General features: G+C 47.3%; 2 protein-coding genes across 4 annotated transcripts; one reads left to right on the top strand and one right to left on the bottom strand.

Moving 5' to 3' along the window:
• Positions 1-1,596: 1,596 nt before the first annotated feature.
• LOC129694822 (uroplakin-2-like) lies at positions 1,597-11,151 on the bottom strand. The gene is made up of 3 exons (XM_055631583.1): positions 10,771-11,151; positions 9,007-9,083; positions 1,597-1,816 (listed from the first exon to the last, which is right to left on the bottom strand). Exons 1-3 carry the CDS (start codon positions 10,836-10,838, stop codon positions 1,671-1,673), a joined length of 291 nt encoding a protein of 96 aa, XP_055487558.1. The 5' UTR covers positions 10,839-11,151; the 3' UTR covers positions 1,597-1,670.
• LOC129694821 (tuberoinfundibular peptide of 39 residues-like) lies at positions 5,703-21,114 on the top strand. Of its 3 annotated transcripts, none has more exons than XM_055631581.1 (3): positions 5,703-5,759; positions 17,745-17,854; positions 20,690-21,114. In XM_055631581.1, the coding sequence occupies exons 1-3, from the start codon at positions 5,718-5,720 to the stop codon at positions 20,913-20,915; spliced, it is 378 nt and encodes a 125-aa protein (XP_055487556.1). In that variant the 5' UTR covers positions 5,703-5,717; the 3' UTR covers positions 20,916-21,114. The 3 variants fall into 3 exon arrangements, with proteins under 3 accessions (XP_055487556.1, XP_055487557.1, XP_055487554.1); XM_055631582.1 differs by lacking the exon at positions 5,703-5,759 and adding an exon at positions 15,404-15,636; XM_055631579.1 differs by lacking the exon at positions 5,703-5,759 and adding an exon at positions 16,127-17,006.
• The last annotated feature ends 3,688 nt before the right edge of the window (positions 21,115-24,802 follow it).

Below are 24,802 nucleotides of genomic sequence, written 5' to 3'. Positions count from 1 at the left end.
TTAGGGATCATTTACAATGTTTACCAAAGCAAATTAACCTACAAGTCTTTGGAATGGGAGAGGAAATCAGAAGACCCACACGGTCTCAAGGAGAACATACAAACTCCATACAGACAGCACCCGTAGTCAGAATGGCTGTGGCTGTGCCAGTGCTTGGTCAACATCTCTGATGGTGATCCTGAAGGATAAGGCCTGGGTGAAGGAATGCTCCACCTAACTGCACACTGGATAATGAACACAATGGCAATTGCCAGCCTGCCTTGATGGCACTAGGATCAACTTTACACGACTGGAGCTGTTCACCGTAATCAACATCAGTCAGGTAAACATAGTTGGGTGCAAATGAGAAGGTCGGGGAGGAATAGCAAGAAAGGGAATGCTGGGGCTGAAGTGGAAGAAATCAATATTCATACCACTGGGCTGTAAGCTGCCCAAGCAAAATATCAGATGCTGTTCCTTCAATTAGCGTTTAGCCTCACTCTGACAATGGAGGAGGCCGAGGACAGAAGGGTCGTTGTGGGATTGGGAAGGAGAATTAAAGGGTTTAGCCACCGAGAGATCAGGTAGGTTCAGGTGGACTGAGAAGGTGTTCATCGAAACGATCGCCCAGTCTACGTTTGGTATCGCCGATGTATAAAAGTCCACATCTTGAACAATGGATACAGTAGATGAGATTGGAGGTGACATCTCTTGTTTCCCTTTCCCATGACTCAGTCTGAAGGGTCGACCTGAAACATCACCCATTCCTTCTCTCCAGAGATGCTGCCTGACCCACTGAGTTACACCAGCTTTGTGTCTACAGTATATGTTAATTCAGTCATCCCTGGACCCTCTCCAGATCCAGCACATCCTTCCTTAGATATGGGGCCTCCAAACTGCTCACAATGCTCCAAATACAGTCTGACCTACTCCATATCCCTCAGCATTACATCCCTATTTTTATATTCTAGTAATCTTGAAATAAATGCAAGCATTTCATTTGCCTTCCTTACTATCGATTCGACTTGGAAGTTCCTGCACCAGCACTCCAAAGACTATTCACACCTCCAATTTCTGAATCGTCTCCCCATTGAGAAAATGATCCATGTCTTTATTCCTACAACTAATGCAGGTCTTCACACATTGCTAGACTATATTCCATCCATTCTCCAAACCTATCCAAGTCCTTCTGCAGAGTCCCTGCTTTCTCTATGCTACTTGCCCCTCCACCTAGCTTCATATCATCTGTAAACGTGGCCACAAAGCCTTCAATCCCCTCACCCCAAACCATTAATATACAACGTGAAGAGTAGCAGCCCCAGCACGGACCCCTGCGAAACTCCGCTAGTCACTGGCAATAAAGTGTGCTTTTTCTCATTGCCTGCCACTCTTTGCCTTCTGCCATCTAGCCAACCCGATATCCATGCAAGCATCTGCCCTTTGATACCATGGGCTCTCATCTTCCTTAGCAATCTCACATGCAGCACCTTAAAGACCTTCTGAAAATCCAGGTAAACAACATCCACCGACTCCATCGATCCTGCTATATAATTCCTCACAGAAATCCAAAACGTTTGTCAGGCAAGATCTCCCTTTCACAAAACCATGCTGACTTCAGCAGGAATAAAAATCCTGGTTACAATCCAGCAGTGATTTATTGTGGAAAATTAAGAATATTCCCCAATGAAAGTTTATCTCCAGCCCATGGTTACAGCGGCAGCAAAGCCAACGATCAGGGTGAAGACAGCCACTGCGAGGAGCACTGTGATCACCACCATAGACCCGGATCGCAGTCCAGCGTCCCACGCCTGGATAGACACGTAACTTGCTGGCTCATCTGCAGGGGAAATGGGGCAGGTTAGTGTCATAGAGTGATACAGTGTAGAAACAGGCCCTTCAGCCCAACTTGCCCACACCAGCCAACATGTCACAGCGATACTAGTCCCATCTGCCCACATCCCTCCAAACCCGTCCTGTCCATAACGGTTTCAACATTGGGATAGTCCCAGCCTCAACTACCCCCTCTGGCAGCTTGTTCATACACCCACCACCCTTTGTGTGCCAGAGTTGCCCCTCAGATTCCAATTAAATCTCTTCCCCCTCACCTGAAACCCATGTCCTCAACTCACCTACTCTGGGCAAGAGGCTCTAAGCATCGACCCAATCTATTCCTCATGATTTTATACACCTCTACAAGATCATTCCTCATCCTCCTGCACTCCAGGGAATGGAGTCCCAGCCCACTCACCCTCTCCCTATAGCTCAGACCCTCTAGTCCTGGCAACATCCCAATGCTCCCATCCTGGGTGGCTACAGAACCCACTTAAATTAATGCATCGCAGGAACAGGCCCTCACCCACTGTATCCTCTCCACCCACACTAATCATTCATCCACGTTGAGAGGATCCTTTGTGCCTTGATGTTGCTTGTCCAGTGTGTAGTGCATCACAAGTCCGTCAGCACCTCAGGTCAAGAGGTCCAGGCTGACCACAATAAACAAAACATCTGAACCTCACACCTTTGTCCACCCCTCAAAGCCCTTTCAATGCCTCTATTGGGGGGAAATGGGCAATATTCCCGTCTTCAACATTATCCACCCCACTTAATATCATCTTAGACCTCTGCTCTGGTGAAGACTAGCCCAGCTTACCCCATCTCTCCCCATAACTGGTCCTCTAGTCCATGCACCATCCTGGTGAATATCCTCTGCACTCACCAATGCAATCACACACACAATGCTGTGACCACTGGTCTAATTTCACATTAGGCAGGAAATGGTGTTGGGTAGACTGATGGGACTGAAGGCTGATAAATCCCGCGGGCCTGATGGTCTGCATCCCAGGGTACTGAAGGAAGTGGCTCTAGAAATCATAGAGGCATTGGTGATTATTTTCCAATGTTCTAAAGATTCAGGATCAGTTCCAGTGGATTGGAGGGTAGCTACTGTTATCCCACTTTTTAAGAAAGGCAGGAGAAAGAAAACAGGGAATCATAGACCAGTTAGCCTGACATCGGTGGTGGGGAAGATGCTGGAGTCAATTATAAAAGATGAAATAGCGGCACATTTGGATAGCAGTAACAGGATCGAGTCAGCATGGGTTTACGAAGGGGCAATCATGCTTGACTAATCTTCTGGAATTCTTTGAGTAAATGGACAAGAGAGAGCCAGTGAATGTAGTGTACCTGGACTTTCAGAAAACATTTGATAAGGTCCCACATAGATTAGTGGGCAAAATTAGAACACATGGTATTGCGGGTAGAGTGCCGACATGGATAAAACATTGGTTGGCAGACTGGAAACAAAGAGTAGGGATTTTCAGAATGGCAGGCAGTGACTAGTGAGGTAACGCAAGGCTCAGTGCTGGGACCACAGCTATTTACAATATACATTAATGATTTACATGAAGGGATTAATAATAACATTAGAAAATTTGCAGATGACACAAAGCTGGGTGGCAGGGTGAACTGTGAGGAGGATGCTATGAGAATGCAGGATGACATGGACAGGTTGGGTGAGTGGGCAGATGCATGGCAGATACAGTTTAATGTGGATAAATGTGAGGTTATCCACTTTGGTGGCAAAAACAGGAAGGCAGATTATTATTTGAATGGTATCAAATTGGTACAGCGAGATTTAGGGGTCCTTGTTCATCAGTCTATGAAAGTAAGCATGCAGGTACAACAGGCAGTGAAGAAAGCGAATGGCATGTTGGCCTTCATAACAAAAGGAGTTGAGTATAGGAGCAAAGAGTTCCTTCTGCAGTTGTACAGGGCCTAGTGAGACCACACCTAGAGCATTGTGTGCAGTTTTGGTCTCCATATTTGAGGAAGGACATTCTTGCTATTGAGGGAGTGCAGCGTAGGTTCATGAGGTTAATTCCTGGGATGGTGGGACCATCATATGTTGATAGAATGGAGCGGCTGGACTTGTATACTCTGGAATTTGGAAGGATGAGAGGGTATCTTATTGAAACATAAGGTTAAAGGTTTGGACACACTAGAGGCAGGAAATATGTTCCCGATGTTGGGGGAGTCCAGAACCAGGGGCCACATTTTAAGAATAAAGGGCCTGTCCCACGAGCATGCGACTGCATGCGGCAAGCGCGACCAAACCGGAAGCGGGGGTCGTGCGGAGGTAGAGTGAGTGACGTGAAGTTCGAGTGAAGTCCGCGGGAAGTTCGCGCGTGACGTACGGCGTTGAGACGCGGCGTATGCCCGTCGAGGCTGTGCGTATGGTGTTGAGGCGGCTGTGGGCCAGCAGGCCATTGCCGCTCGGAATTTTTTTAACATTGTCAGTTTTTCGGAGCCCCGCGCGATGTCGGGACCAGCTCCGCACAACTCCATAGAGCTCCGTATCTGTTTTTATATCTTCCTTTGACAACTTATTCCACATGCAGAATACCCCCCAGTGAAACGTGTACCAGCGATCTCTCTGAAATCTCTCCCCTTAAACCCATGCACTCGTTTTAGAATGCTCTGCTCTGGGAAAATGACTATCTATGCTCCTCTTGATCTCGTACTCATTACTTCAGAGATACAGTGTGGCAACAAGCCCTTCGGCTGACCAGCGATCACCCCATGCACCAGAATGTTCCTACACACTAGGGATAATTTAAATAAACCAATTAATCTATGAACATGTAGAAACATAGAAAATAGGTGCAGGAGGAGGCCATTCGGTCCTTCGAGCCAGCACCGCCATTCATTGTGATCATGGCTGATCGTCCCCTATCAATAACCCGTGCCTGCCTTCTCCCCATATCCCTCGACTCCACTAGCCCTTAGAACTCTATCCAACTCTCTCTTAAATCCATCCAGTGACTTGGCCACTGCCCTCTGTGGCAGGGAATTCCACAAATTCACAACTCTCTGGGTGAAAACGTTTTTTCTCACCTCAGTCTTAAATGAGCTCCCTTTTATTCTAGTCTCCGGAGGGCTGTGCGGGGCTGGGGAACGATGAGGTTGGAGGCTCGGTCAGGTAGGGCATTGGAGTGGATGAAGTTGGTGATGGTGCTGGAGATGGTGGCCTGGTGCTCGTCAGTGGGGTCATGGTCCAGGGGTAAGTAGGAGGAGGTGTCCGATAGTTGGCGCGTGGCCCCAGTGTACATCTGGAGGAAACAAGCACTTGGAGAAAACCCTCACGATCATGAGGAAAATGTACAAACTCCATACAGACAGCTTCCATTGTCATAATCAAACCCGGGTCTCTGGCACTGTAAGGTAGCAACGCTACATATAAAATTATAAAAGGACTGGACAAGCTAAATGCAGGAAAAATGTTCTCAATGTGGGGCGAGTCCAGAATCAGGGGGTCAGTCTTAGAATAAAGGAGAGGCCATTTAAGACTGAGAGAAAAAACGTTTTCACCCAGAGAGTTGTGAATGTGCGAAATTCCCAGCCACAGAGGGCAGTGGTGGCCAAGGTTTTTAAACAAACAGGTATAACCAAAGATCTTCTAGCAGAGCTCCACTATTGGATGTTTGTGTATAACAACCACTGCATGTTAACTAGTACTGTTAGCACTTCTTAACAGCAAGTAGTTATACAATGTCATCAATGCATCCATCCACATTCCTCAGTAAATGTTATTGTGTTTTGAACAAGTATTAATAAAGCCGTGTTCCTTCGAATAAAATTCACGCGGCGTCATTAATACTTGTTTAAAACACAATTACATTTACTGAGGAATGTTGATTGATGACACGTTGAGAATTTCTTTAAACTCACCATTGTGAGCGATGGCCCCGGATCACGAGAAGGGGCTTCCTCTTGGTGTGCCGGTTAGTTATTCACCTACCAACCCACGTTGTGTCTGTGTTTTGCTCTCTCCCTTCCTCTCTCCCGCTCCTCATCTCATTTCTCTCCAGCTCTCTCACCCTGTCGCCTCGGCATTCCCGGAATCGTTGACATTTTGCGGAAGTCAAAAATGCTGGAGAAACGCAGCGGGTGAGGCAGCCACCTTGCCCGCTGAGTTCCTCCAGCACTGTGTTTTTTGTTTGGCTCTGAAGTTGAAGGTGGCTCAGCGGAACGGGCATGGGCTCTGGGGAGAGGGTTGCGTTTCTGGTCGAGACCCTTCCTCAGACAATCACAAGTACTCTCACCGACGAGAGTTCAGTTTAGTCTGAAGAACGGTCTTCTCTCCAGAGTCACTGTGCTGCCTGTCCTGCTGAGTTACTCCAGCTTTATTTCTATCTTCAATTTCAGAGAAATACTATTTCTCACAGGGGGCTTATAATGTCTCTAAACTCCTCAGGGACCCTCTAAATCACCTCTAAACCCCCTGGAGCACTTTAAACATCTCTAAACCTTTTAAACCCCTCTAAACATTGTTCACACAGCGAGTGGTGAATCTCTGGAATTCGCTGCCACAGAAGGTAGTTGAGGCCAGTTCATTGGCTATATTTAAGAGGGAGTTAGATGTTGCCCTTGTGGCTAAAGGGATCAGGGGGTAGGTGACTTGGATAGGCTGGGTGAGTGGCAAAATGCATGGCAGATGCAATATAATGTGGATACATGTGAGGTTCTCTACTTGTGGCAAAAACAGGAAAGTAGACTTATCTGAATTGTGGCTGATTAGGAAAAGGGGAGATGCAACGAGACCTGGGTGTCATGGTTCACCAGTCATTGAAAGTAGGCATGCAGGTGCAGCAAGCAGTGAAGAAAGCGAATGGTATGTTAGCATTCATAGCAAAAGGATTTGAGTATAGGAACAGGGAGGTTCTACTGCAGTTGTACAGGGTCTTGGTGAGACCACACCTGGAGTATTGCGTACAGTTTTGGGCTCCTAATCTGAGGAAGGACATTCTTGCCATAGAGCGAGTACAGAGAAGGTTCACCAGACCGATTCCTGGGGTGTCAGGACTTTCATATGAAGAAAGACTGGATAGACTCGGCTTGTACTCGCTAGAATTTAGAAGATTGAGGGGGATCTATAGAAACTTACAGCATTCTTAAGGGGTTGGACAGGCTAGATGCAGGAAGATTGGTCCCGATTTTGGGGAAGTCCAGAACAAGGGGTCACACAGTTTAAGGATAAAGGGGAAATCTTTTAGGACTGAGATGAGAAGCACATTTTTCACACAGAAAGTGGTGAATCTCTGGAATTCTCTGCCATAGAAGGTAGTTGAGGCCAGTTCATTGGCTATATTTAAGAGGGAGTTAGATGTGGCCCTTGTGGCTAAAGGGATCAGGGGGTATGGAGAGAAGGCAGGTACAGGATACTGAGTTGGATGATCAGCCGTGATCATATTGAATGGCGGTGCAGGCTCAAAGGGCCGAATGGCCTACTCCTGCACCTAATTTCTATGTTTCTATGACTGCGTCCAACTGCTGTCTGGTTCGTTGATCAGTTTGCTAATTATGAACGTGTCAAATATTGAGCTTCATACAGTGAGAAATCACTGAATTTAATTATAAATGAATGTACCTGCATGTTATACTGTTTAGTTTAGAGATACAACCAGATAGTTCACTGAGTTCGCACCGACCAGCGATTTTTGTTTTCCCATTTGACAATTTTATTTGGCGGCCAATCAATCGCTGTCTCTAAGAGGGTTTCATCCAATCACCAACCAGCTTGCTTTAAAATTCCCGTCCAATCAACAAATAGGTCTCCTGTCCAATCAGCCGCTGTCTCCAAGGGCATTGTGTCCAACCACATAATTAGCTGCTACGGTAAAGGTTGGAAGCCAGCGGAGCTACTGACAGGCAAACGGGAGGGAGCAGGAGAGATTCACACAGTGTACAATCCATAGCACCCAGTGGACAATTTCATAATATATACTAAATAACTGGGCTGACACACCTTGGCTGGTAATCTGGGGTTCACCAAAATTGTTCCCAATTGGGTCCCGCACCCCATAAGGCGGGTGAAGAAAGCGAATGGCATGTTAGCATTCATAGCAAAATGATTTGAGTATAGGAGCAGGGAGATTCTACTGCAGTTGTACAGGGTCTTGGTGAGACCACACCTGGAATATTGCATACAGTTCTGGTCTCCTAATCAGAGGAAAGACATTCTTGCCATAGAGGGAGTACAGAGAAGGTTCACCAGACTGATTCCTGGGATGTCAGGACTTTCATATGAAGAAAGACTGGATAGACTTGGTTTATACTCTCTAGAATTTAGGAGATTGAGAGGGGATCTTATAGAAACTTACAAAATTCTTAAGGGGATGGACAGGCTAGATGCAGGAAGATTGCTCCTGATGTTGGGGAAGTCCAGGACAAGGGGTCACAGCTTAAGGATAAGGGGGAAATCCTTTAAAACCGAGATGAGAAGAACTTTTTTCACACAGGGAGTAGTGAATCTCTGGAACTCTCTGCCGCAGAGGGTAGTCGAGGCCAGTTCATTGGCTATATTTAAGAGGGAGTTAGATGTGACCCTTGTGGCTAAGGGGATACTAAGTTGGATGATCAGCCATGAGCATATTGAATGGCGGTGCAGACTCGAAGGGCCAAATGCCCTACTCCTGCACCTATTTTCTATATTTCTACGCAAGTCACTGGATGGATTTAAGAGAGAGTTAGATAGAGCTCTAGGGGCTAGTGGAGTCAAGGGATATGGGGAGAAGGCAGGCATGGGTTATTGATTGGGGACGAACAGCCATGATCACAATGAATGGTGGAGCTGGCTCGAAGGGCCGAATGGCCTCCTCCTGCAACTATTTTCTACGTTTAGTGCTGTGCCACTGTGTTGCCCCCACATTAGGTATTTTAATTAGGTCACCCCTCAGCTTCCTGTGCTCCAAAGAAGAGACCCAGCCTATCAACCTCTTCCCGTAACACAAATCCACAACCCCAGGTAGTGTGAAGAAGGGTTCAGATGAAAAACATCACTTATTCTTTTCCTCCAGAGGTGCCGCCTGACCAGCTGAGTTACTCCAGCATTGTGTACAGGCCCAGGTAACACCCTGGTGAAGGAGACAATGGTCTGAATGCCCATGCCCATGCGATACCTCCCACTGTGAGAGGATCATCCCCCATCTCAACCACCACCAAAATCCAATTGGCAGAAAGATATCTCACCTTTTGTCGAGATGGAATCAGACCACTGCGTCATGATCAAAGGATTGCCAGATACATCCTGAAGTGTGTAGCGAATTCTGAAAGGACAGACAAAGCCATTAGACCTCTATCTTGGACATCATCTTATAGATCCTAGGAACAGTACGTGGTCTATTGGCAGCACAGTGGCGCAGTGGTAGAGTTACTGCCTTGCAGCACAAGAGACCGAGGCTCGATCCCAACTACAGGTACTGTCTGTAAGGAGTTTGCACATTCGCACCATGACCGCAAGGATTTTCTGAGATCCTCGGTTTTCTCCCCCACTCCAAAAATGTACAGGTTTGTAGATTAATTGTGTTTGTATAAATATAAATTGTCCCCAGTGTGCGTAGGGTAGTGTTAACGCACGGGGATTGCTGGTCGGTGACTGAAGGGCATGTTTCCGTGCTGTATCTCCAAACTAACAATAGTTAGTTTGAACATTTGACATCATAGACCCTTCTTGTTTAAACTCACTGCAACATAAATGGGGGATAAAACATAGCTAGTCCAACGTTGCGAAGACAGAACGATTTATTTACAGATTGGCAGATGGTCAGAATCTCTCCCCGATCCCCCCCCCCCCCCTTCCTCGTATAGGAAAATAGGAAAAAACAGAAACTAGAGGGCATAGCTTGAACGTGAGAGGGGCAATGTTTAAAGGAGATGTGCGTGACAAGTTTATGTTTAAACAGGGTGGTGAGTCCCTGCAACGTGCTGCCAGGGACGCTGGTCAAAGCAGATACGTTAATGGCATTCAAGACTTTGGGGTAATTTTGTTTAGAAATACAGCACGGAAACAGGACCTTTAGACCACCGAGTCCACAGTGACCAGCGATCCTCGCACACCAACGTTATCCCACACAAACACTAGGGGTCATTTACATTTATACCAAACCAATTAACCTACAAACCTGTACGTCTTTGGTGTGTGGGAGGAAACCAAAGATCTCCGAGATCTCGGACAGATCCCAACAGTCACAGGGAGAACATACAAACTCTGTACAGACAGCACACGTAGTCGGGATCAAATCCGGGTCTCCCGCGCTGCAAGCCCTCTAAGGCAGCAATTTAGATCACATGGTATTGGGGTCAGGATATTGATATGGATAGAAAATTGGTTGGCAGACAGGAAACAAAAAGTATAAATTAACAGGTCCCAACACAAAATGGCAAGCAGTGACCAGTGGGGTGCCGCAAGGCTCGGTGCTGGGAACGCAGGTATTTACAATACACATCAATGATTTAAATGAAGGAACTAAAAGTAACATTAGCAAATTTGCAGATGACACAAAGCTGGGTGGCAGTGTGAACTGTGAGGAGGATGCAGGGTGACTTGGACAGGTTGGATGAGTGGGCAGATGCAGTATAACGTGGATAAATGTGAGGTTATCCACTTTGGTGGCAGGAACAAGGCAGCAGATTATTATCTGAATGCTGTCAGATTAGGATAAAGGGGAAATGCAATCAGACCTGGTCGTCTTTGTACATCAGTCACTGAAAGTAAGCATGCAGGTACAGCAGGCAGTGAAGAAAGTTAATGGCATGTTGGCCTTCATAATGAGAGGAGTTGAGGATAGCAGTAACGCAGACCTTCTGCAGTTGTACAGGGCCCTAGTGAGGACCACATCTGGAGTATTGTGTGCAGTCTTGGTCTCCGAATTTGAGGAAAACCAGAGCTGGGATTGCTCCAGCAGGCCACAGACCGAGCTAATGTTGAAGTGGAGGGAACATTGGAACACCTACCTGAAGGCCTGTCCTGGCAACACATTCTCAATGCAGGAGCCATTCCTGCAAGCCATTCTGGGGCCCATTTGGTAGGCAGGCTCCAGAGGTGCCAAGGGGAAGTCTTTACAGAGAGGCACGGGGTATTTCTGGGGCAATATAAACGTGCTGTTGTCTGCTGAAGAAAGCAAGGATCAAATAATTAATCCATCCCCTCAGGTTATAGAATCATGGAAACAGGCCCTTCAGCCCCTTGACCAAGATGTTAGTCCCAGTTGCCCAAGTTCAGCACATCCTTCAAAACCTTTCCTAGCCATGCATCTGTCCAAACATCGTGTTATTGTACGTGCCTCAACTGCCCCAGGCAGCTCACTACAAAGACCCACCTCCTCAGATTCCCATTGAATCTGCCCGCCTCATCTTAAACCCATGTTCTCTACACCTCTATCCTGGGTTAAAACTCACATTGTTGTACACTACACCCAGCGATTCACAAACCATGTGGTCAACAATGATTGATAGACAGAGTGCTGGAGTAACTCAGGCAGCATCTCTGGAGACAAAGGCTGGGAGACATTTTGGATCAGAACCCTTCTTCAGGTTGTCCAGTCTGAAGAAAGGTCACAACCCGGAACATCACCCATCCTTTTATCTCTCTCCCCCCCCCCCCCAATGCCACCTGGCCCAGAGTTACTCCAGCACTTTGCATTATCATTCATCAGTACACTGTGGACGACTTGATTGTAATCATGTATTGGCTTTTCAATGACTGGTTAGCACATGTTTTTCACTGTACCTTTCAAAAGAGTTAGATGTAGCTCTTCGGGCTAACAGAATCAAGGGATATGGGGAGAAAGCAGGAATGGGGTCCTGATTTTGGATGATCAGCTATGATCATATTGAATGCGGTGCAGGCTCGAAGGGCCGAATGGCCTACTCCTGCACCTATGTTCTATGTTACTCATGACAACTAATCCCCAATCCCAAGTATAAATCAGCATCTGCAGTTCCTTTCTCCACCACAAGGAGCATGGCTTCACTCCAGCTCTGGACCCCTGGCCTTGTCCCCAGGAGACCCACCGCTCACTGGCAGAGATAACACAGGAGAAAGGCAAGTGTTGGGAATGTCGGCAGAATCAACAAATTGACAGCAGGGTCCAGATCAACAAGCGGGGTCTGACAGCAGGGGCAACAGATGTCAAAATACCAAATGTCGGCCTCCACGAGCCAAATTGACACTCACACTGGGTCTCAGATAACATCAACATCACTATGCACAAGTGGAGGCGGGTCTGTCACAATGTTTGTGGAGGCAACCACATGTGGGCAACCCCACTGGTCTGAGCCACAGGTGGAGTGTGCGGGTGCAGCCACACCAATGTCAAACAAGCAGGATAGGTCTCCAGCCACACCAATGTGGCAATGGGATAGGTCTCCAGTGTAGGGTCCGATGCTGTAGTCTGGAAGAGAACACAGCAGCTCATGGCAATGCAGTTGCGTGAAGCACAGCGACTTTAGTTACATAGCATGGAAACAGGCCCTTCAACATCACCCCAGCACAAGTACAAGTACAGAACAGGAACAGGCCCACCAATCCAGTATCTGTGCCAAACATGAAGCAAAGTTAAACCAATCGCCTCTGCCTGAATAGTATCCATTCCCTGTACTTCCATATGCCTATTGAAAATCCTCTGAAACACCACCACCACCTCTGCAGTCACCATCTTCGCCCCTTTAAACCTTCCCCCTCTCACCTTAAACCTACACCCTCCAGAGTGACATTTCCACTCTGTGAAAACTAAAAGGGGTCTCAGCCAGGAAGCAGCAAACAACATTAATCACTATGAAACAGTGTCGGGCAGGATGCGTTCACTGGGATGGTTTGGGTCTTACCTACAACCAGCTGGGAACTGCACAAGGCAGTGATCAGCAGTAATACAACCGGGCTTTGTGCAACCCCCATCCTTGTTACAGACTCCAGCAAGCAGACACCAGGGCCGTGGTGAACACACTCAATCCCACTTGTGAATTCAGAAGTCACCTGGGGAATAATCATGCCTTGTTGAGAGGGACCAATGGTGTCAATGATTGGTGTCACCGCCCACACTTAGTTATTTGCTTATCTCAAACCAAACTTGCACCCAGTCCTTACACCTGCTCCTGGGCTTTTGGTTCCAATTTAATTAAATTAAATTTCATTAGTCAGAGGGTGGTGAATCTGTGGAGGCCAAGCCAGTGGATATATTTAAGGCAGAGATAGATAGGTTCTTGATTAGTATGGGTGTCAGAGGTTATGGGGAGAAGGCAGGAGAATGGGGTTAGGAGGGAGAGATAGATCATAGAAAATAGGTGCAGGAGGAGGCCCTTCGAGCCAGCACCGCCATTCATTGTGATCATGGCGGATCGTCCCCTATCAATAACCCATGCCTGCCTTCTCCCCATATCCCTTGACTCCACTAGCCCCTAGAGCTCTATCTAACTCTCTCTTAAATCCATCAGCCATGATTGAATGGCGGAGTAGACTTGTTGGGCTGAATGGCCTATCTCATGACTTGAATTGAAGGAGGTTTGGTGCGGCTTGGACTACATTTCCTTCTCAGACTTCCTGTGACACTATTCTGTGAAACTACTTTCAAAATTCTCCTGTTAAAATGTTAAATGGTTTTGAAATTTGTATTGGAGCAAATCATAATGTACTTAATTTACTTTTTAGTGCCCAATGCTTTCTCAGTTATTATTGCTTAGTCTTATGATCTTATGAGACTCGAACTACAGATTTAGCTACAAAAAAAAGATACAGAGCTGGAGTCACTCAGCAGATCATTTTCATAAGTTATAGGAGCAGAATTACACCATTTGGCCCATCATGTTAACTCCATTTCAGTTAAAGGGCTGTCCCACTTTCCTGAGGTAATTCACGAATTCTCCCGAGTTTTCCCCTGATTCAAACTCGTAGAATGTTCGTAACGAGTCCGTAGGAGTTCGTAGATATATCGTAGCGGCATGTTATGCCAGCCGTAGGTACTCCTGGCATCAGGTAAGTTGGGACGTTTTTCCAGCCCGATAAAAAATGTCCAGGAGTAAAAAAAATGGCCGGGATGAAAGAATGAAGTTGTGAAAGTGTGACAGGCCCTTTAGTTTATTGTGACAAGGTGCAATGAGAAGCTTTTATTGCTGCCAGGGCAGGCAGGCAGCATCCTCGTAAAACTTCTCAGTACCCTTTCCAGCTTGACAACATGTGAAATAGATTTGCTCTTTAGCTTGCTACAGTCCCAGGGCCTTGATGGGACAGTGATATACAGGGGAGCATTTTGGGAACAGTGATCAGAATGTTATAAGACAGCCTTATCATTATCTTAATCTTATGGATTAGGATAAGAATGGTCCTCGGGTTCATAGTAATAAAGTGGGCAAGGGTAATTTAGTTTTAGTTTAGAGATACAGAGTGGAAACAGGCCCTTCGGCCCACTGAGTCCGCACTGACCAGCGATCCCCGCACACTAACACAAGCCTACACACATTACCTTTCATTCACAAAGTAACATCCTGGTTCTGACCTGAACTCTAACCAGCTGGCCTTTTGAAAGACCCCCACGTTAGATGTAGATTTACCCTCAAACATCTGCTCCCAGGTCTACTGCCCCTTGTTTTTGCTCCTTATTGCTGCAATGGTGGTGGAGTTGCTGCCTTACAGAGCTTGCAGCGCTGGAGACCACGGTTCGATCCCGACTACGGGTGCTGTCTGTACGGAGTTTGTACGTTCTCCCCGTGACCGCGTGGGTTTTCTCCGAGATCTTCGGTTCCCCCCACACTCCAAGTTAATTTGCTTGGTGTATGTGTATAGTGTCCCTAGTGTGTGTAGGATAGTCTTAATGTGTGGGGATCGCTGGTCAGGGCGGACTCAGTGGGCCGAAGGGCCTGTTTCCGCGCTGTATCTCTAAACTAATTACGAGATGATACATTTTTGGAAGTCAAATGCCAGAGGAGCACAGACAGTAAATGGCAGGACCTTTATGGGGTTGTGGTGTGCAGGTGCATAGCAAGTGGCCCCACAAGTGGATGGCGTAGGAGTATCGTTTGCCTTCATTGGTGGGGCATTGAGTTGAAAAGTCACGTTGCAGGTCTAGGAAGCTTTTCTTCGGTCACATTTGTAGGAAGGGGAGTAGAGTTGCTGCCTCGCAGCGCCAGAGTACGGGTGCGTTCTCCCCGTGGGTTTTCTCTGTACGGGTGCTCTGGTTTCCTCCCACACTCCCAAGACGTGTAGGTGAATTGTAAAGTGTCCCTAGTGTGTGCAGGTTAGTATTAGTGTATGGGGATCGCTAGTCGGCATGGTCTCGGTGGGCCGAAGGACCTATTTTCTGCGCTGTATCTCCAAACTAAAAGGTATTGAGACATGAACAGGGGTACAGGCAGACTAATTTAATTTGATATCACAGTGGGTGCAGACACAGTAGCTGACTGCTGTCATCTTGAACGTTTGATGTTCGTGCCGTTTTTAACCTTTTCAAAGGGGTTCATGTTAAAGACAGGAATGCTACATTTGAAAACTTCTCTGCACGATATGTGCTTATCAAGAGCAAAGTGAAGGGTACAGAGGTGATCAGTCTTTCTCTCTCTCACTCTGTCACCAGTCCCACCCCTCTGACAACTCCTAGCACCGAGTCCAGGGGAGGGGTTGTGTCTGTCACAAGTGAGGGAGCTGACAGCAAGACTTCCTTCAGTGCCACCCACACACACTGACTTGGAGCTGGGCACCCAGTGAAGGCAGGGAGCTAGCTCTCTGTCCGCCACTTTTACTCCAACCCTCTCCTTTCCACACCCCTCCACCATCCTTGCGACAAGAGGAGCAACAGAAGCCAGCACCGGCCAGCATCCACACGAGGAAACGTAAGCTTCTTGGACTTTGTCGTGTCAGAAAAGGAATGTTTGCACAGTAATATTTATTGTTAGAATCCTTACTGCCCAGTTAGCCAGTGATGTACAACGAAAATGGTCAGTTAACTAATCAGATCACTTGACCAGTGACCAGTGGATGAGTGTTAGTTAGCAGTTAATCAACGGGCAGCCAATGTTTAACCAACAATAGTCAGCAAAGAGAGACACAAAAAGCTGACTATTGGTGACGTTTCGGGTCGAGACCCTTCTTCAGACCCGAGATGTAACCCATTCCACCTTTCCAGAGATGCTGCCTGTCCCGCTGAGTTACTTCAACAGTTTGTGTCTATCATGGGTTCTGCAGTTCCTGCCTACACAATAGTGTGTAGCAATTGGTAGTTAATTGGGGTGATTTAATTAATTGATAATTAGCCTTTCATAATTGGCATGGCCGTTAAGGTCAATTACTTAGTAAACAATTAACAGTATTTGAGGAAGGATATCCTTGTGATTGAGGCAGTGCAGCGTAGATTCACCAGATTGATCCCTGGGATGGCGGGACTGTCATATGAGGAAAGATTGAAAAGACTAGGCTTGTATTCACTAGAGTTTAGAAGGATGAGGGGAGATCTTATAGAAACATATAAAATTATAAAAGGACTGGACAAGCTAGATGCAGGAAAAATGTTCCCAATGTTGGGCGAGTCCAGAACCAGGGGCCACAGTCTTAGAATAAAGGGGAGGCCATTTTAGACTGAGGTGAGAAAAAACTTTTCACCCAAAAAGTTGTGAATTTATGGAATTCCCCGCCACAGAGGGCAGTGGAGGCCAAGTCACTGGATGGATTTAAGAGAGAGTTAGATAGAGCTCTAGTGGAGTCGAGGGATATGGGGAGAAGGCAGGCATGGGTTATTGATAGGGGACGATCAGCCATGATCACAATGAATGGCGGTGCTGGCTCGAAGGGCTGAATGGCCGCCTCCTGCACCTATTTTCTATGTTTCTATGTTGGTTAAACAGTCACGACCAGTGTGAAACCGCAGTGCAATGAATACATTATTCAATGTTTGGTGCAGCATTAATTCGTGGGCAGTTAACCAATAATAACTAACCATAAGCACTGAGAAATTAGGTCATGGATAATTAAAGACAGTTAATTTGTGGGTGAACCTCACATTAACAGTCGTTAATTAGGGTAGAATCTCACAGTGAGTTAACTAATAGGTAGTTATTCAATTGGGGTCATTTATAATTTTACCGTAGCCAATTAACCCACAAACCTGTACGTTATTGGAATGTTGGAGGAAACTGGAGCACCCGGAGAAAACCCACGTGGGTCACGGCCAGATCTGGATGTAGTACATCTGGCTGGAAAACCCCATGTAGCGCATCACTCAGCGTGTGTGCGTGTGTCTCTCTCTCTCATTGTGTGTGTGTCTCTCTCTCTCTCATTGTGTGTGTGTGCCTCTCTCTCTCTCTGTGTGTGTGTGTGTGTGCCTCTCTCTCTCTGTCTGTGTGTGTGTGTGTGTGTGGCTCTCTCTCTTGTGTGTGTGTCTCTCTCTCTCTCTCTCTCTCTCTCTCTCTGTGTGTGTGTGTGTCTCTCTCTCTCTCTCTCTCTCTCTTGTCCCTATCTCTTGGAACTTGCTCTCTTTTGGAAACAATATTCAAAATGTGCAAATTTAATTTCCACACTTGCCGGCTTGCCTGCTTGGACACTGGGCTGCTGCTCTCTCTCTCTCTCTCTCTGTGTGTGTGTGTGTGCCTCTCTCTCTCTCTCTCTCTCATTGTGTGTGTGTGCCTCTCTCTCTCTCATTGTGTGTGTGCCTCTCTCTCTCTCTCTCTCTCTCATTGTGTGTGTGTGTGTGTGCGTGCCTCTCTCTCTCATTGTGTGTGTGTGTGTGCCTCTCTCTCTCATTGTGTGTGTGTGTGTGTGCCTCTCTCTCGCTCTCATTGTGTGTGTGTGTGCCTCTCTCCCCTTGTGTGTATGTGTGTGTGTGTGTGCGTGTGTAGTTTGTGGACGGTCCCGTTGGAGATTTCCACTCCCCGGGTCACAGTATGTGCGGCCCCGACCTGCCCCGTCTCTTTAGCCACCAGGGGCTGAGTCTCTTGTCTGCCCGCAGGTGATGGAGGCTTGGTGCTGCCCCCGGGCACTACTGATGGCGCTGATCCTAAGCTGTGTGCTGCCCCCGGGCACCGGGCCTGCTCCAACATCAGCCAGACACATCCGCAGGTAAAGCCGCACTCAACACAGCTACACCGGCCCCGGGGTCTCACTGGCCGGCGGTGGAGTGGGAGGGAGCTGGGTTCATTCCAGGACTCGCCGGCCCACTGCCCCATATAACCATATAACAATTACAGCCCGGAAACAGGCCATCTCGGCCCTACATGTCCGTGCCGAGCAATTATTTTCCCCTAGTCCCATCTACCTGCACTCAGACCATAACCCTCCATTCCTTTCCCGTACATATGCCTATCCAATTTATATTTAAATGATAAAATCAAACCTGCCTCCACCACTTCCACTGGGAGCTCATTCCACAGCTACCACTCTCTGAGTAAAGCAGTTCCCCCTCATGTTACCCCTAAACATCCGTCCCTTAATTCTGAAGTCATGTCCTCTTGTTTGAATCTTCCCTACTCTCAATGGGAAAAGCTTTTCCACGTCAACTCTGTCTATCCCTCTCATCATTTTAAAGACCTCTATCAAGTCCCCCCTTAACCTTCTGCGCTCCAAAGAATACAGACCTAACTTATTCAACCTTTCTCTGTAACTTAGTTGCTGAAACCCAGGCAACATTCTAGTAAATCTCCTCTGTACTCTCTCTATTTTGTTGACATCCTTCCTATAATTGGGCGAACAAAATTGTACACCATACTCCAGAATTGGCCTCACCAATGCCTTGTACAATTTTAACATTACATCCCAACTTCTATACTCAATGCTCTGATTTATAAAGGCCAGCACACCAAAGGCTTTCTTTACCACCCTATCTACATGAGATTCCACCTTCAGGGAACTATGCACAGTTATTCCTAGATCCCTCTGTTCAACTGCATTCCTCAATTCCCTACCATTTACCATATACGTCCTATTTTGATTTGTCCTGCCAAGATGTAGCACCTGTCCTGTATTTATCCCACTCTCATCAAGCTATGCCCTCTAGTCTTTAATATTTCCACCATGGGAAGTAAGTTTCTGACTGTCTACCCTATTTGTGCCCCTCATCATTTTATATATTTCTATTATTCTGTCCTCGACATTCCAGAGAAAACAATCCAAGTTTGTAAAACCTCTCCTTATCCACGCATTGTTCTGGTAAACATCTCCAAAGCCTCTACATCCCTGCTGTATTTGGGTGACCAGGCCTGTGTGCAATACTCCAAATGCAGTCTAACCAAACATTGAAAGTAGGTGCAGGAGTAGGCCATTCGAGCCTGCACCGCCATTCAATATGATCATGGCTGATCATCCAACTCAGTATCCTGTACCTGCCTTCTCTCCATACCCCCTGATCCCTTTAGCCACAAGGGCCAAATCTAACTCCCTCTTAAATATAGCCGATGAACTGGCCTCAACTGCCTTCTGTGGCAGAGAGTTCCAGAGATTCACCACTCTGGACTTCCCCAACATCGGGAACAATCTTCCTGCTGATCATGGCTGATCATCCAACTCGGTATCCTATACCTGCTTTCTCTCCATACCCCCTGATCCCTTTAGCCACAAGGGCCACATTAAATGTAGCCAATGAACTGGCCTCAACTACCTTCTGTGGCAGAGAATTCCACAGATTCACCACTCTCTGTGTAAAAAATGTTTTTCTCATCTCGGTCCTAAAAGATTTCCCCTTTATCCTTGAACTGTGACCCCTTGTTCTGGACTTCCCCAACATCGGGAACAATCTTCCTGCATCTAGCCTGTCCAACCCCTTCAGAACTTTCTGGTTTAAACTGAAGATAGACACAAAAAACTGGAGTGACTCAACGGGACAAGCAGCATTTCTACTGAGAAGGAATGGGCAATGTTTCAGGTTGAGACGTCTGAAGAAGGGTCTCGACCCGAAACGTCACCATTCCTTCTCTCCAGAGATGCTGCCTGTCCCGCTGAGTTACTCCAGCTTTTTGTGCCTATCTGCTATAATTCCCTGGATTCACTCTACTTCCCTTCTGACACAAAGGAGTTGCGCTACTCTTCAGCCCTCTGGGACCTCTCCTGTGGCTGGACAAGATACGGGAATGCCCATGTTCTGATTTCTCCTCCTTCATTTACCTGGGGTAGATCTCATCAGCACCTGGGGATTTAACCACCTCCTTTAAGACTCTATGTGAGTTAGCTGTTTATCCCTAATAACAAATAATAAAAGTATTCTTCAATTTGTAATTTTGTTTTATAACTTGTTAAAGTTCCTTAAGGCACCATCAGTTGTGCCTTCAGTTTGTCCATGACTGGTGATTCTGGGGCCACCTACATGAAACCAGTGCTGCTCATGTACCATTCGTTCCACTATAGATGGATCTATAGACCAGTAAGCCAAACAATATTGGTTCAGTGGACGGAGCAGTGAGTTTGGACGTGATGAGGAAACTCCCTGCAGCCTGGACGTGTGGCTCTTCTAATGGTCTATTAGTTACAGGAGCAGAATGATGCCTTTCGGCCCATCAATCCTACTCCATCATTCAATCATGGCTGATGTACCTTCCCCTCTCACTCCCATTCTCATGCTCATGCCTGCCCCATAATACCTGAAACCCTTTACTTGTCCTCCCTTCTGTGGTAATGAATTCCACAGGTTCACCACCACCATTCCTCAACTCCCTTCTATAGGTACGTCCTCTTATTCTGAGTCTAGGTCTCTGGTCCTATGCACTCCCACCAGTGGAAACATCCTCTCCACATCCACTCTATCCGTGCCCTTCAAAAGACCCGTTCCCCCTTCCTTGTTGATCTCCAGCTGCCCTGGTACATGAGTGTTGCCCACAGCCGCTGCCCCATGGTCCATGAGCTCCCGGTGGATGTTGTGTAGGAACATATCCCTCTCTGTCTGTCTCTCTGTCCCTCCCCCTGCAGGTGTGTGAGCGTGGAGCGGGGGCTGATGGAGCGTGTTGCCCCCAGTGTCATGCCCGGCCCTAGTTGCCCCTCGCTGGGTGCGGGGGTGAGCAGCGGGCAGGCGGTGCGGAGGAGCACGGTGGTGGCGGATGACGTGGCCTTCCGAGAGAGGAACAAGTTCCTGGCGGCCGTGCAGCGGCAACAGTGGCTGAAGACCATGATGAGGCGTCTGGTCATTGGTCAGTAGGTCTGGAGCAGCTGATTGGTCGAAAGCACCCAACTGGATCCCAGCAGTGGCAGCTGATTTGTCAATCTTCTCAAACAGATCACAGCTGGGCTGCTGAATGGTCAATAGCCCCTGAATGGATCCCAGCTGGGCTGCTGTTGGTCAGTAGCCTCGAGTGGATCCTGATTCGCTGCTGTAACCAATAAATGTCTGTGCAATACCTGGTCTTTGTGTTTGTTTGACAACCACGGCCACGACTCCCACACACACGGACTCCGCAAGCTGCCCGTGTCAGAGCCCAGTGCAGGCAGAGATTGGCTCATATCCCACACCCCCGGTCCAAGGGGTAGGGGTATGGGCAGGAGTAGGAAGTGTGGTGCTGGTATACCAGGATATGCAGACATTGAGGTGGGGGTGGCAGCTGTCAGAAATGGATGCGCATAGAATGAAGCGAGAGGTTTACTGTAGTTTACTTCAGAGATACAGCATGGAAGCAGGATAATCGGCCCATCAAGTCCACAATGACTAGTGATCCCTGCACACTAACACTACCGGCAAGAGGTGGCATGGAGGCCCTGGGTCTTGGACTGCGCGGAGGCTTCGAGAAAATTCAAGAAAGTTATCAGCCTAGTGGTCGTGTTCATCAGTGAGAGGAGCAGAATTAGGCCATTCAGCCCATCAATGTTAACATTGTACAAGGCATTGGTGAGGCCAATTCTGGAGTATGGTGTACACTTCTGGTCGCCAAATTATAGGAAGGATGCTAACAAACTAGAGAGAGTACAGAGCAGATTTACTAGAATGTTGCCTGGGTTTCAGACTAAGTTACAGAGAAAGGTTGAACAAGTTAGGTCTTTATTCTTTGGAGCGCAGAAGGTTAAGGGGGGACTTGATAGAGGTCTTTAAAATGATGAGAGGGATAGACAGAGTTGACGTAGATATGCTTTTCCTATTGAGAATAGGGAAGATTCAAACAAGAGGACATGATTTCAGAATTAAGGGACAGAAGTTTAGGGGTAACATGAGGGGAACTTCTTTACTCGGAGAGTGGTAGCGGTGTGGAATGAGCTTCCAGTGGAAGTGGTGGAGGCAGGTTCGATTTTATAATTTTTTAATAAATTGGATAGGTGTATGGATGGGAAAGGAATGGAGGGTTATGGTCTGAGTGCAGGTAGATGGGACTAGGGGAGAATAAGTGTTTGGCACGGACTAGAAGGGCCTGTTTCCGTGCTGTAATTGCTATATGGTTATAAATCTACTTCCCAATTAAGTCATGGCTGATCTATCGTTCCCTCTCAACCCCATTCTCCTCCCTTCTTCCCAGTACTAAACAAGAGTCTACCTACCTCTGTCATAAAAATATCCATTGTCAACCTCCATAGCCTTCTGTGGCAATGAATTCCACAGGTTCACCACCCTTCTGTCTAAAGAAATTCCTCCTTTCTAAAGGAACGCCCTTTAATTCTGAGGCTATGACCTCTGGTCCTAGACTCTCCCACTAGTGGAAACATCCTCTCCACATTACAGCAGAAGTCAGTGATATGGGGGGAGAAAGCAGGAACGGGGTAGCTGTAGTGGAAATTGGATGATCATATTGAATGGCCTTCTCCTGCACCTACTTTTGAAGTTTCTATGGAGAGTTGAGGAGAGACCAGAGAATGATAGGGAGCAAGTAAAGGTGCTTGGATGAAACTGGATTTATTACAATACAAGAGGCCTGTCAGGACAGTGGCTGAGTCTAGGTCATGGGGAGATATGTGCGCCTGGTACGTTGGAGCCGGGATGGCAAAACCTGGGAAACCAAAGCGGACACACAGGGAAAATGGGCAAGATCCTCAATGAATATTTCTCCTCTGTTTTATCAGTGGAGAAAGACATGAAGGCTGGGGAAGTTGGCACAGTTAATGGAATGTTTTGTGGACAGTCTTTGTTGGATGTTCTAAGATGCACAAAGGTAGATACATTTGCAGGGTTTTGTTCAGGTTTTGTCGGAAGCTAGAGCAGAAATGACAGGAGCCCTGGTATATGAATGGACCCTGGTGTGTGACTGGAGGTAGCCTGGTACCTTGTGCTTCTAATGTGGTCCTTAGGGCTACAAGGAAAAGCCTGGGAACTATAGACCAGTGAGCCAAACCATATTGGTAGGTGTGTACAGCTATTTGGAAAGGCAGGAGTTGATTAGAGATAGTTGGCATGTTTTTGTCCAAGAGAGACAGTGTCTTTCAAATGGAATAGTTTTTTTGAAGAAACCACGAAGGTTAATTACAGAGAGGCCAGTCTATATGGAGTTCGGAGAGTGATATGTTCCACAGGGTAAGCTGCTCTGGCAGGTCAGATCGCATGGCATCCAGGGAGAGCTAGCTGGCTGGATGAATATTGGCTTCATGGAAGGAAGCAGGGTGATGGTGGATGATTGCTTATCAGACTGGAGGCCTGTGACTAGTTGTTGTACCTCAGGGTGGGTGCTGGGCCCATTGTTGTTTGTGGATTACATCAACAATTTCAATGAGAATGTACAAGAGGGGAAAGATTTAATGGGAAGATGAGGGGCAACCTTTTCACACAGAGAATGGTGAGTGCTTGGAATGAATGGAGGTAGTTGAGGCAGGTTCTATAGCACCATTTAAAAGACATTTGGACAGGTACATGGATAGGAAAGGTTTAGAGGGATATGGGCCAAATGTGGTCAAATGGAACTAGTGTAGATGAGGCACCTTGGTGGGTTGCAATGTGTACAGGGATGTGATGCTCAGGCTCCATAAGACTCTGGTCAGACCGCATTTGGAGTATTGTGAGTAATTTTGATCCTCATGTCTTGGGAAGGATGTGCTGGCCTTAGAGAGAGTCCAGAGGAGATTTACGGAAATCATCCCAGGAATGAGTGAGATAACGTATGATGAGCGTTGGCTGGCACTGGGCCGGTACTCACTGGAGTTTAGAAGGCTGAGGAGGGGGGGAGCGGGGGGGGGGGGGGGGGGGATTCTTGATTAGTACAGGTATCAGGGGTTATAGGGAGAAGGCAGTAGAATAGGGTTGAGAGTGAAAGATAGATCAGTCATCAATGGCTGGGTAGACGATGGGCCGAATGGCCTAATTCTGCTCCTATAACTTATGAACATGAATTTTTGAATTATTAATGTTGCCGACATGTCTTAAGGTGTAGAGGAACTGTGCTGCATTTGTAAATGACTTGACCAAATGCTGTGGATCAGGGTCTGAATTGTTTGTTATGTCTCAATCCAGTCCAGCCACATCACTGGGCAGTGTCAGCTTGGTCTGTGGGTGAGAGAGGCAGAGAGGCAGAGACCTCTGGCTGATGGAGGGGAGAGTGAGGAGTCGGGGGAGAGCAAGGGTTGTAGCGGCAGAGAGGAGGCTGGGAGGAGGGACAGGATGATGGAGCAATGATGCGATCAGTAAAATGCCAGGTGCTGCCGGGAGGGAGGGAGGGAGAGGGAGGGCGGTAAGGACAAGGAGTCTGTACACCCAGCTGTCTGATCTGCCACCTCTCCCCACTCTGATCTCCCACCATCTGACACCAGGCTTCAGATCTAAACACAGGTTTGTTCACTCTTTGTAGAAAGGTCAGAGACAAAACTGTGGTGCAGCAGAGTTATAAATAGAAACCAGCCCTTCAGCCCAACTTGCCCGTACTAACCACGTTGCATATCCTATTTATAGTCATAGTCATACAGCGTGGAAACAGGCCCTTCAGCCCAACTGGCCCATGCCGACCAAGATATAACCATATAATAACCATATAACAATTACAGCACGGAAACAGGCCATCTCGACCCTTCTAGTCCGTGCCGAACACATAATCTCCCCTAGTCCCATATACCTGCGCTCAGACCATAACCCTCCATTCCCTTCCCATCCATATAACTATCCAATTTATTTTTAAATGATAA

The sequence above is a fragment of the Leucoraja erinacea genome, unplaced genomic scaffold, assembly GCF_028641065.1.
Source record: "Leucoraja erinacea ecotype New England unplaced genomic scaffold, Leri_hhj_1 Leri_80S, whole genome shotgun sequence".
Classification (NCBI taxonomy): domain Eukaryota; kingdom Metazoa; phylum Chordata; class Chondrichthyes; order Rajiformes; family Rajidae; genus Leucoraja; species Leucoraja erinaceus.
This window is presented reverse-complemented; position numbering and strand designations above follow the sequence as displayed.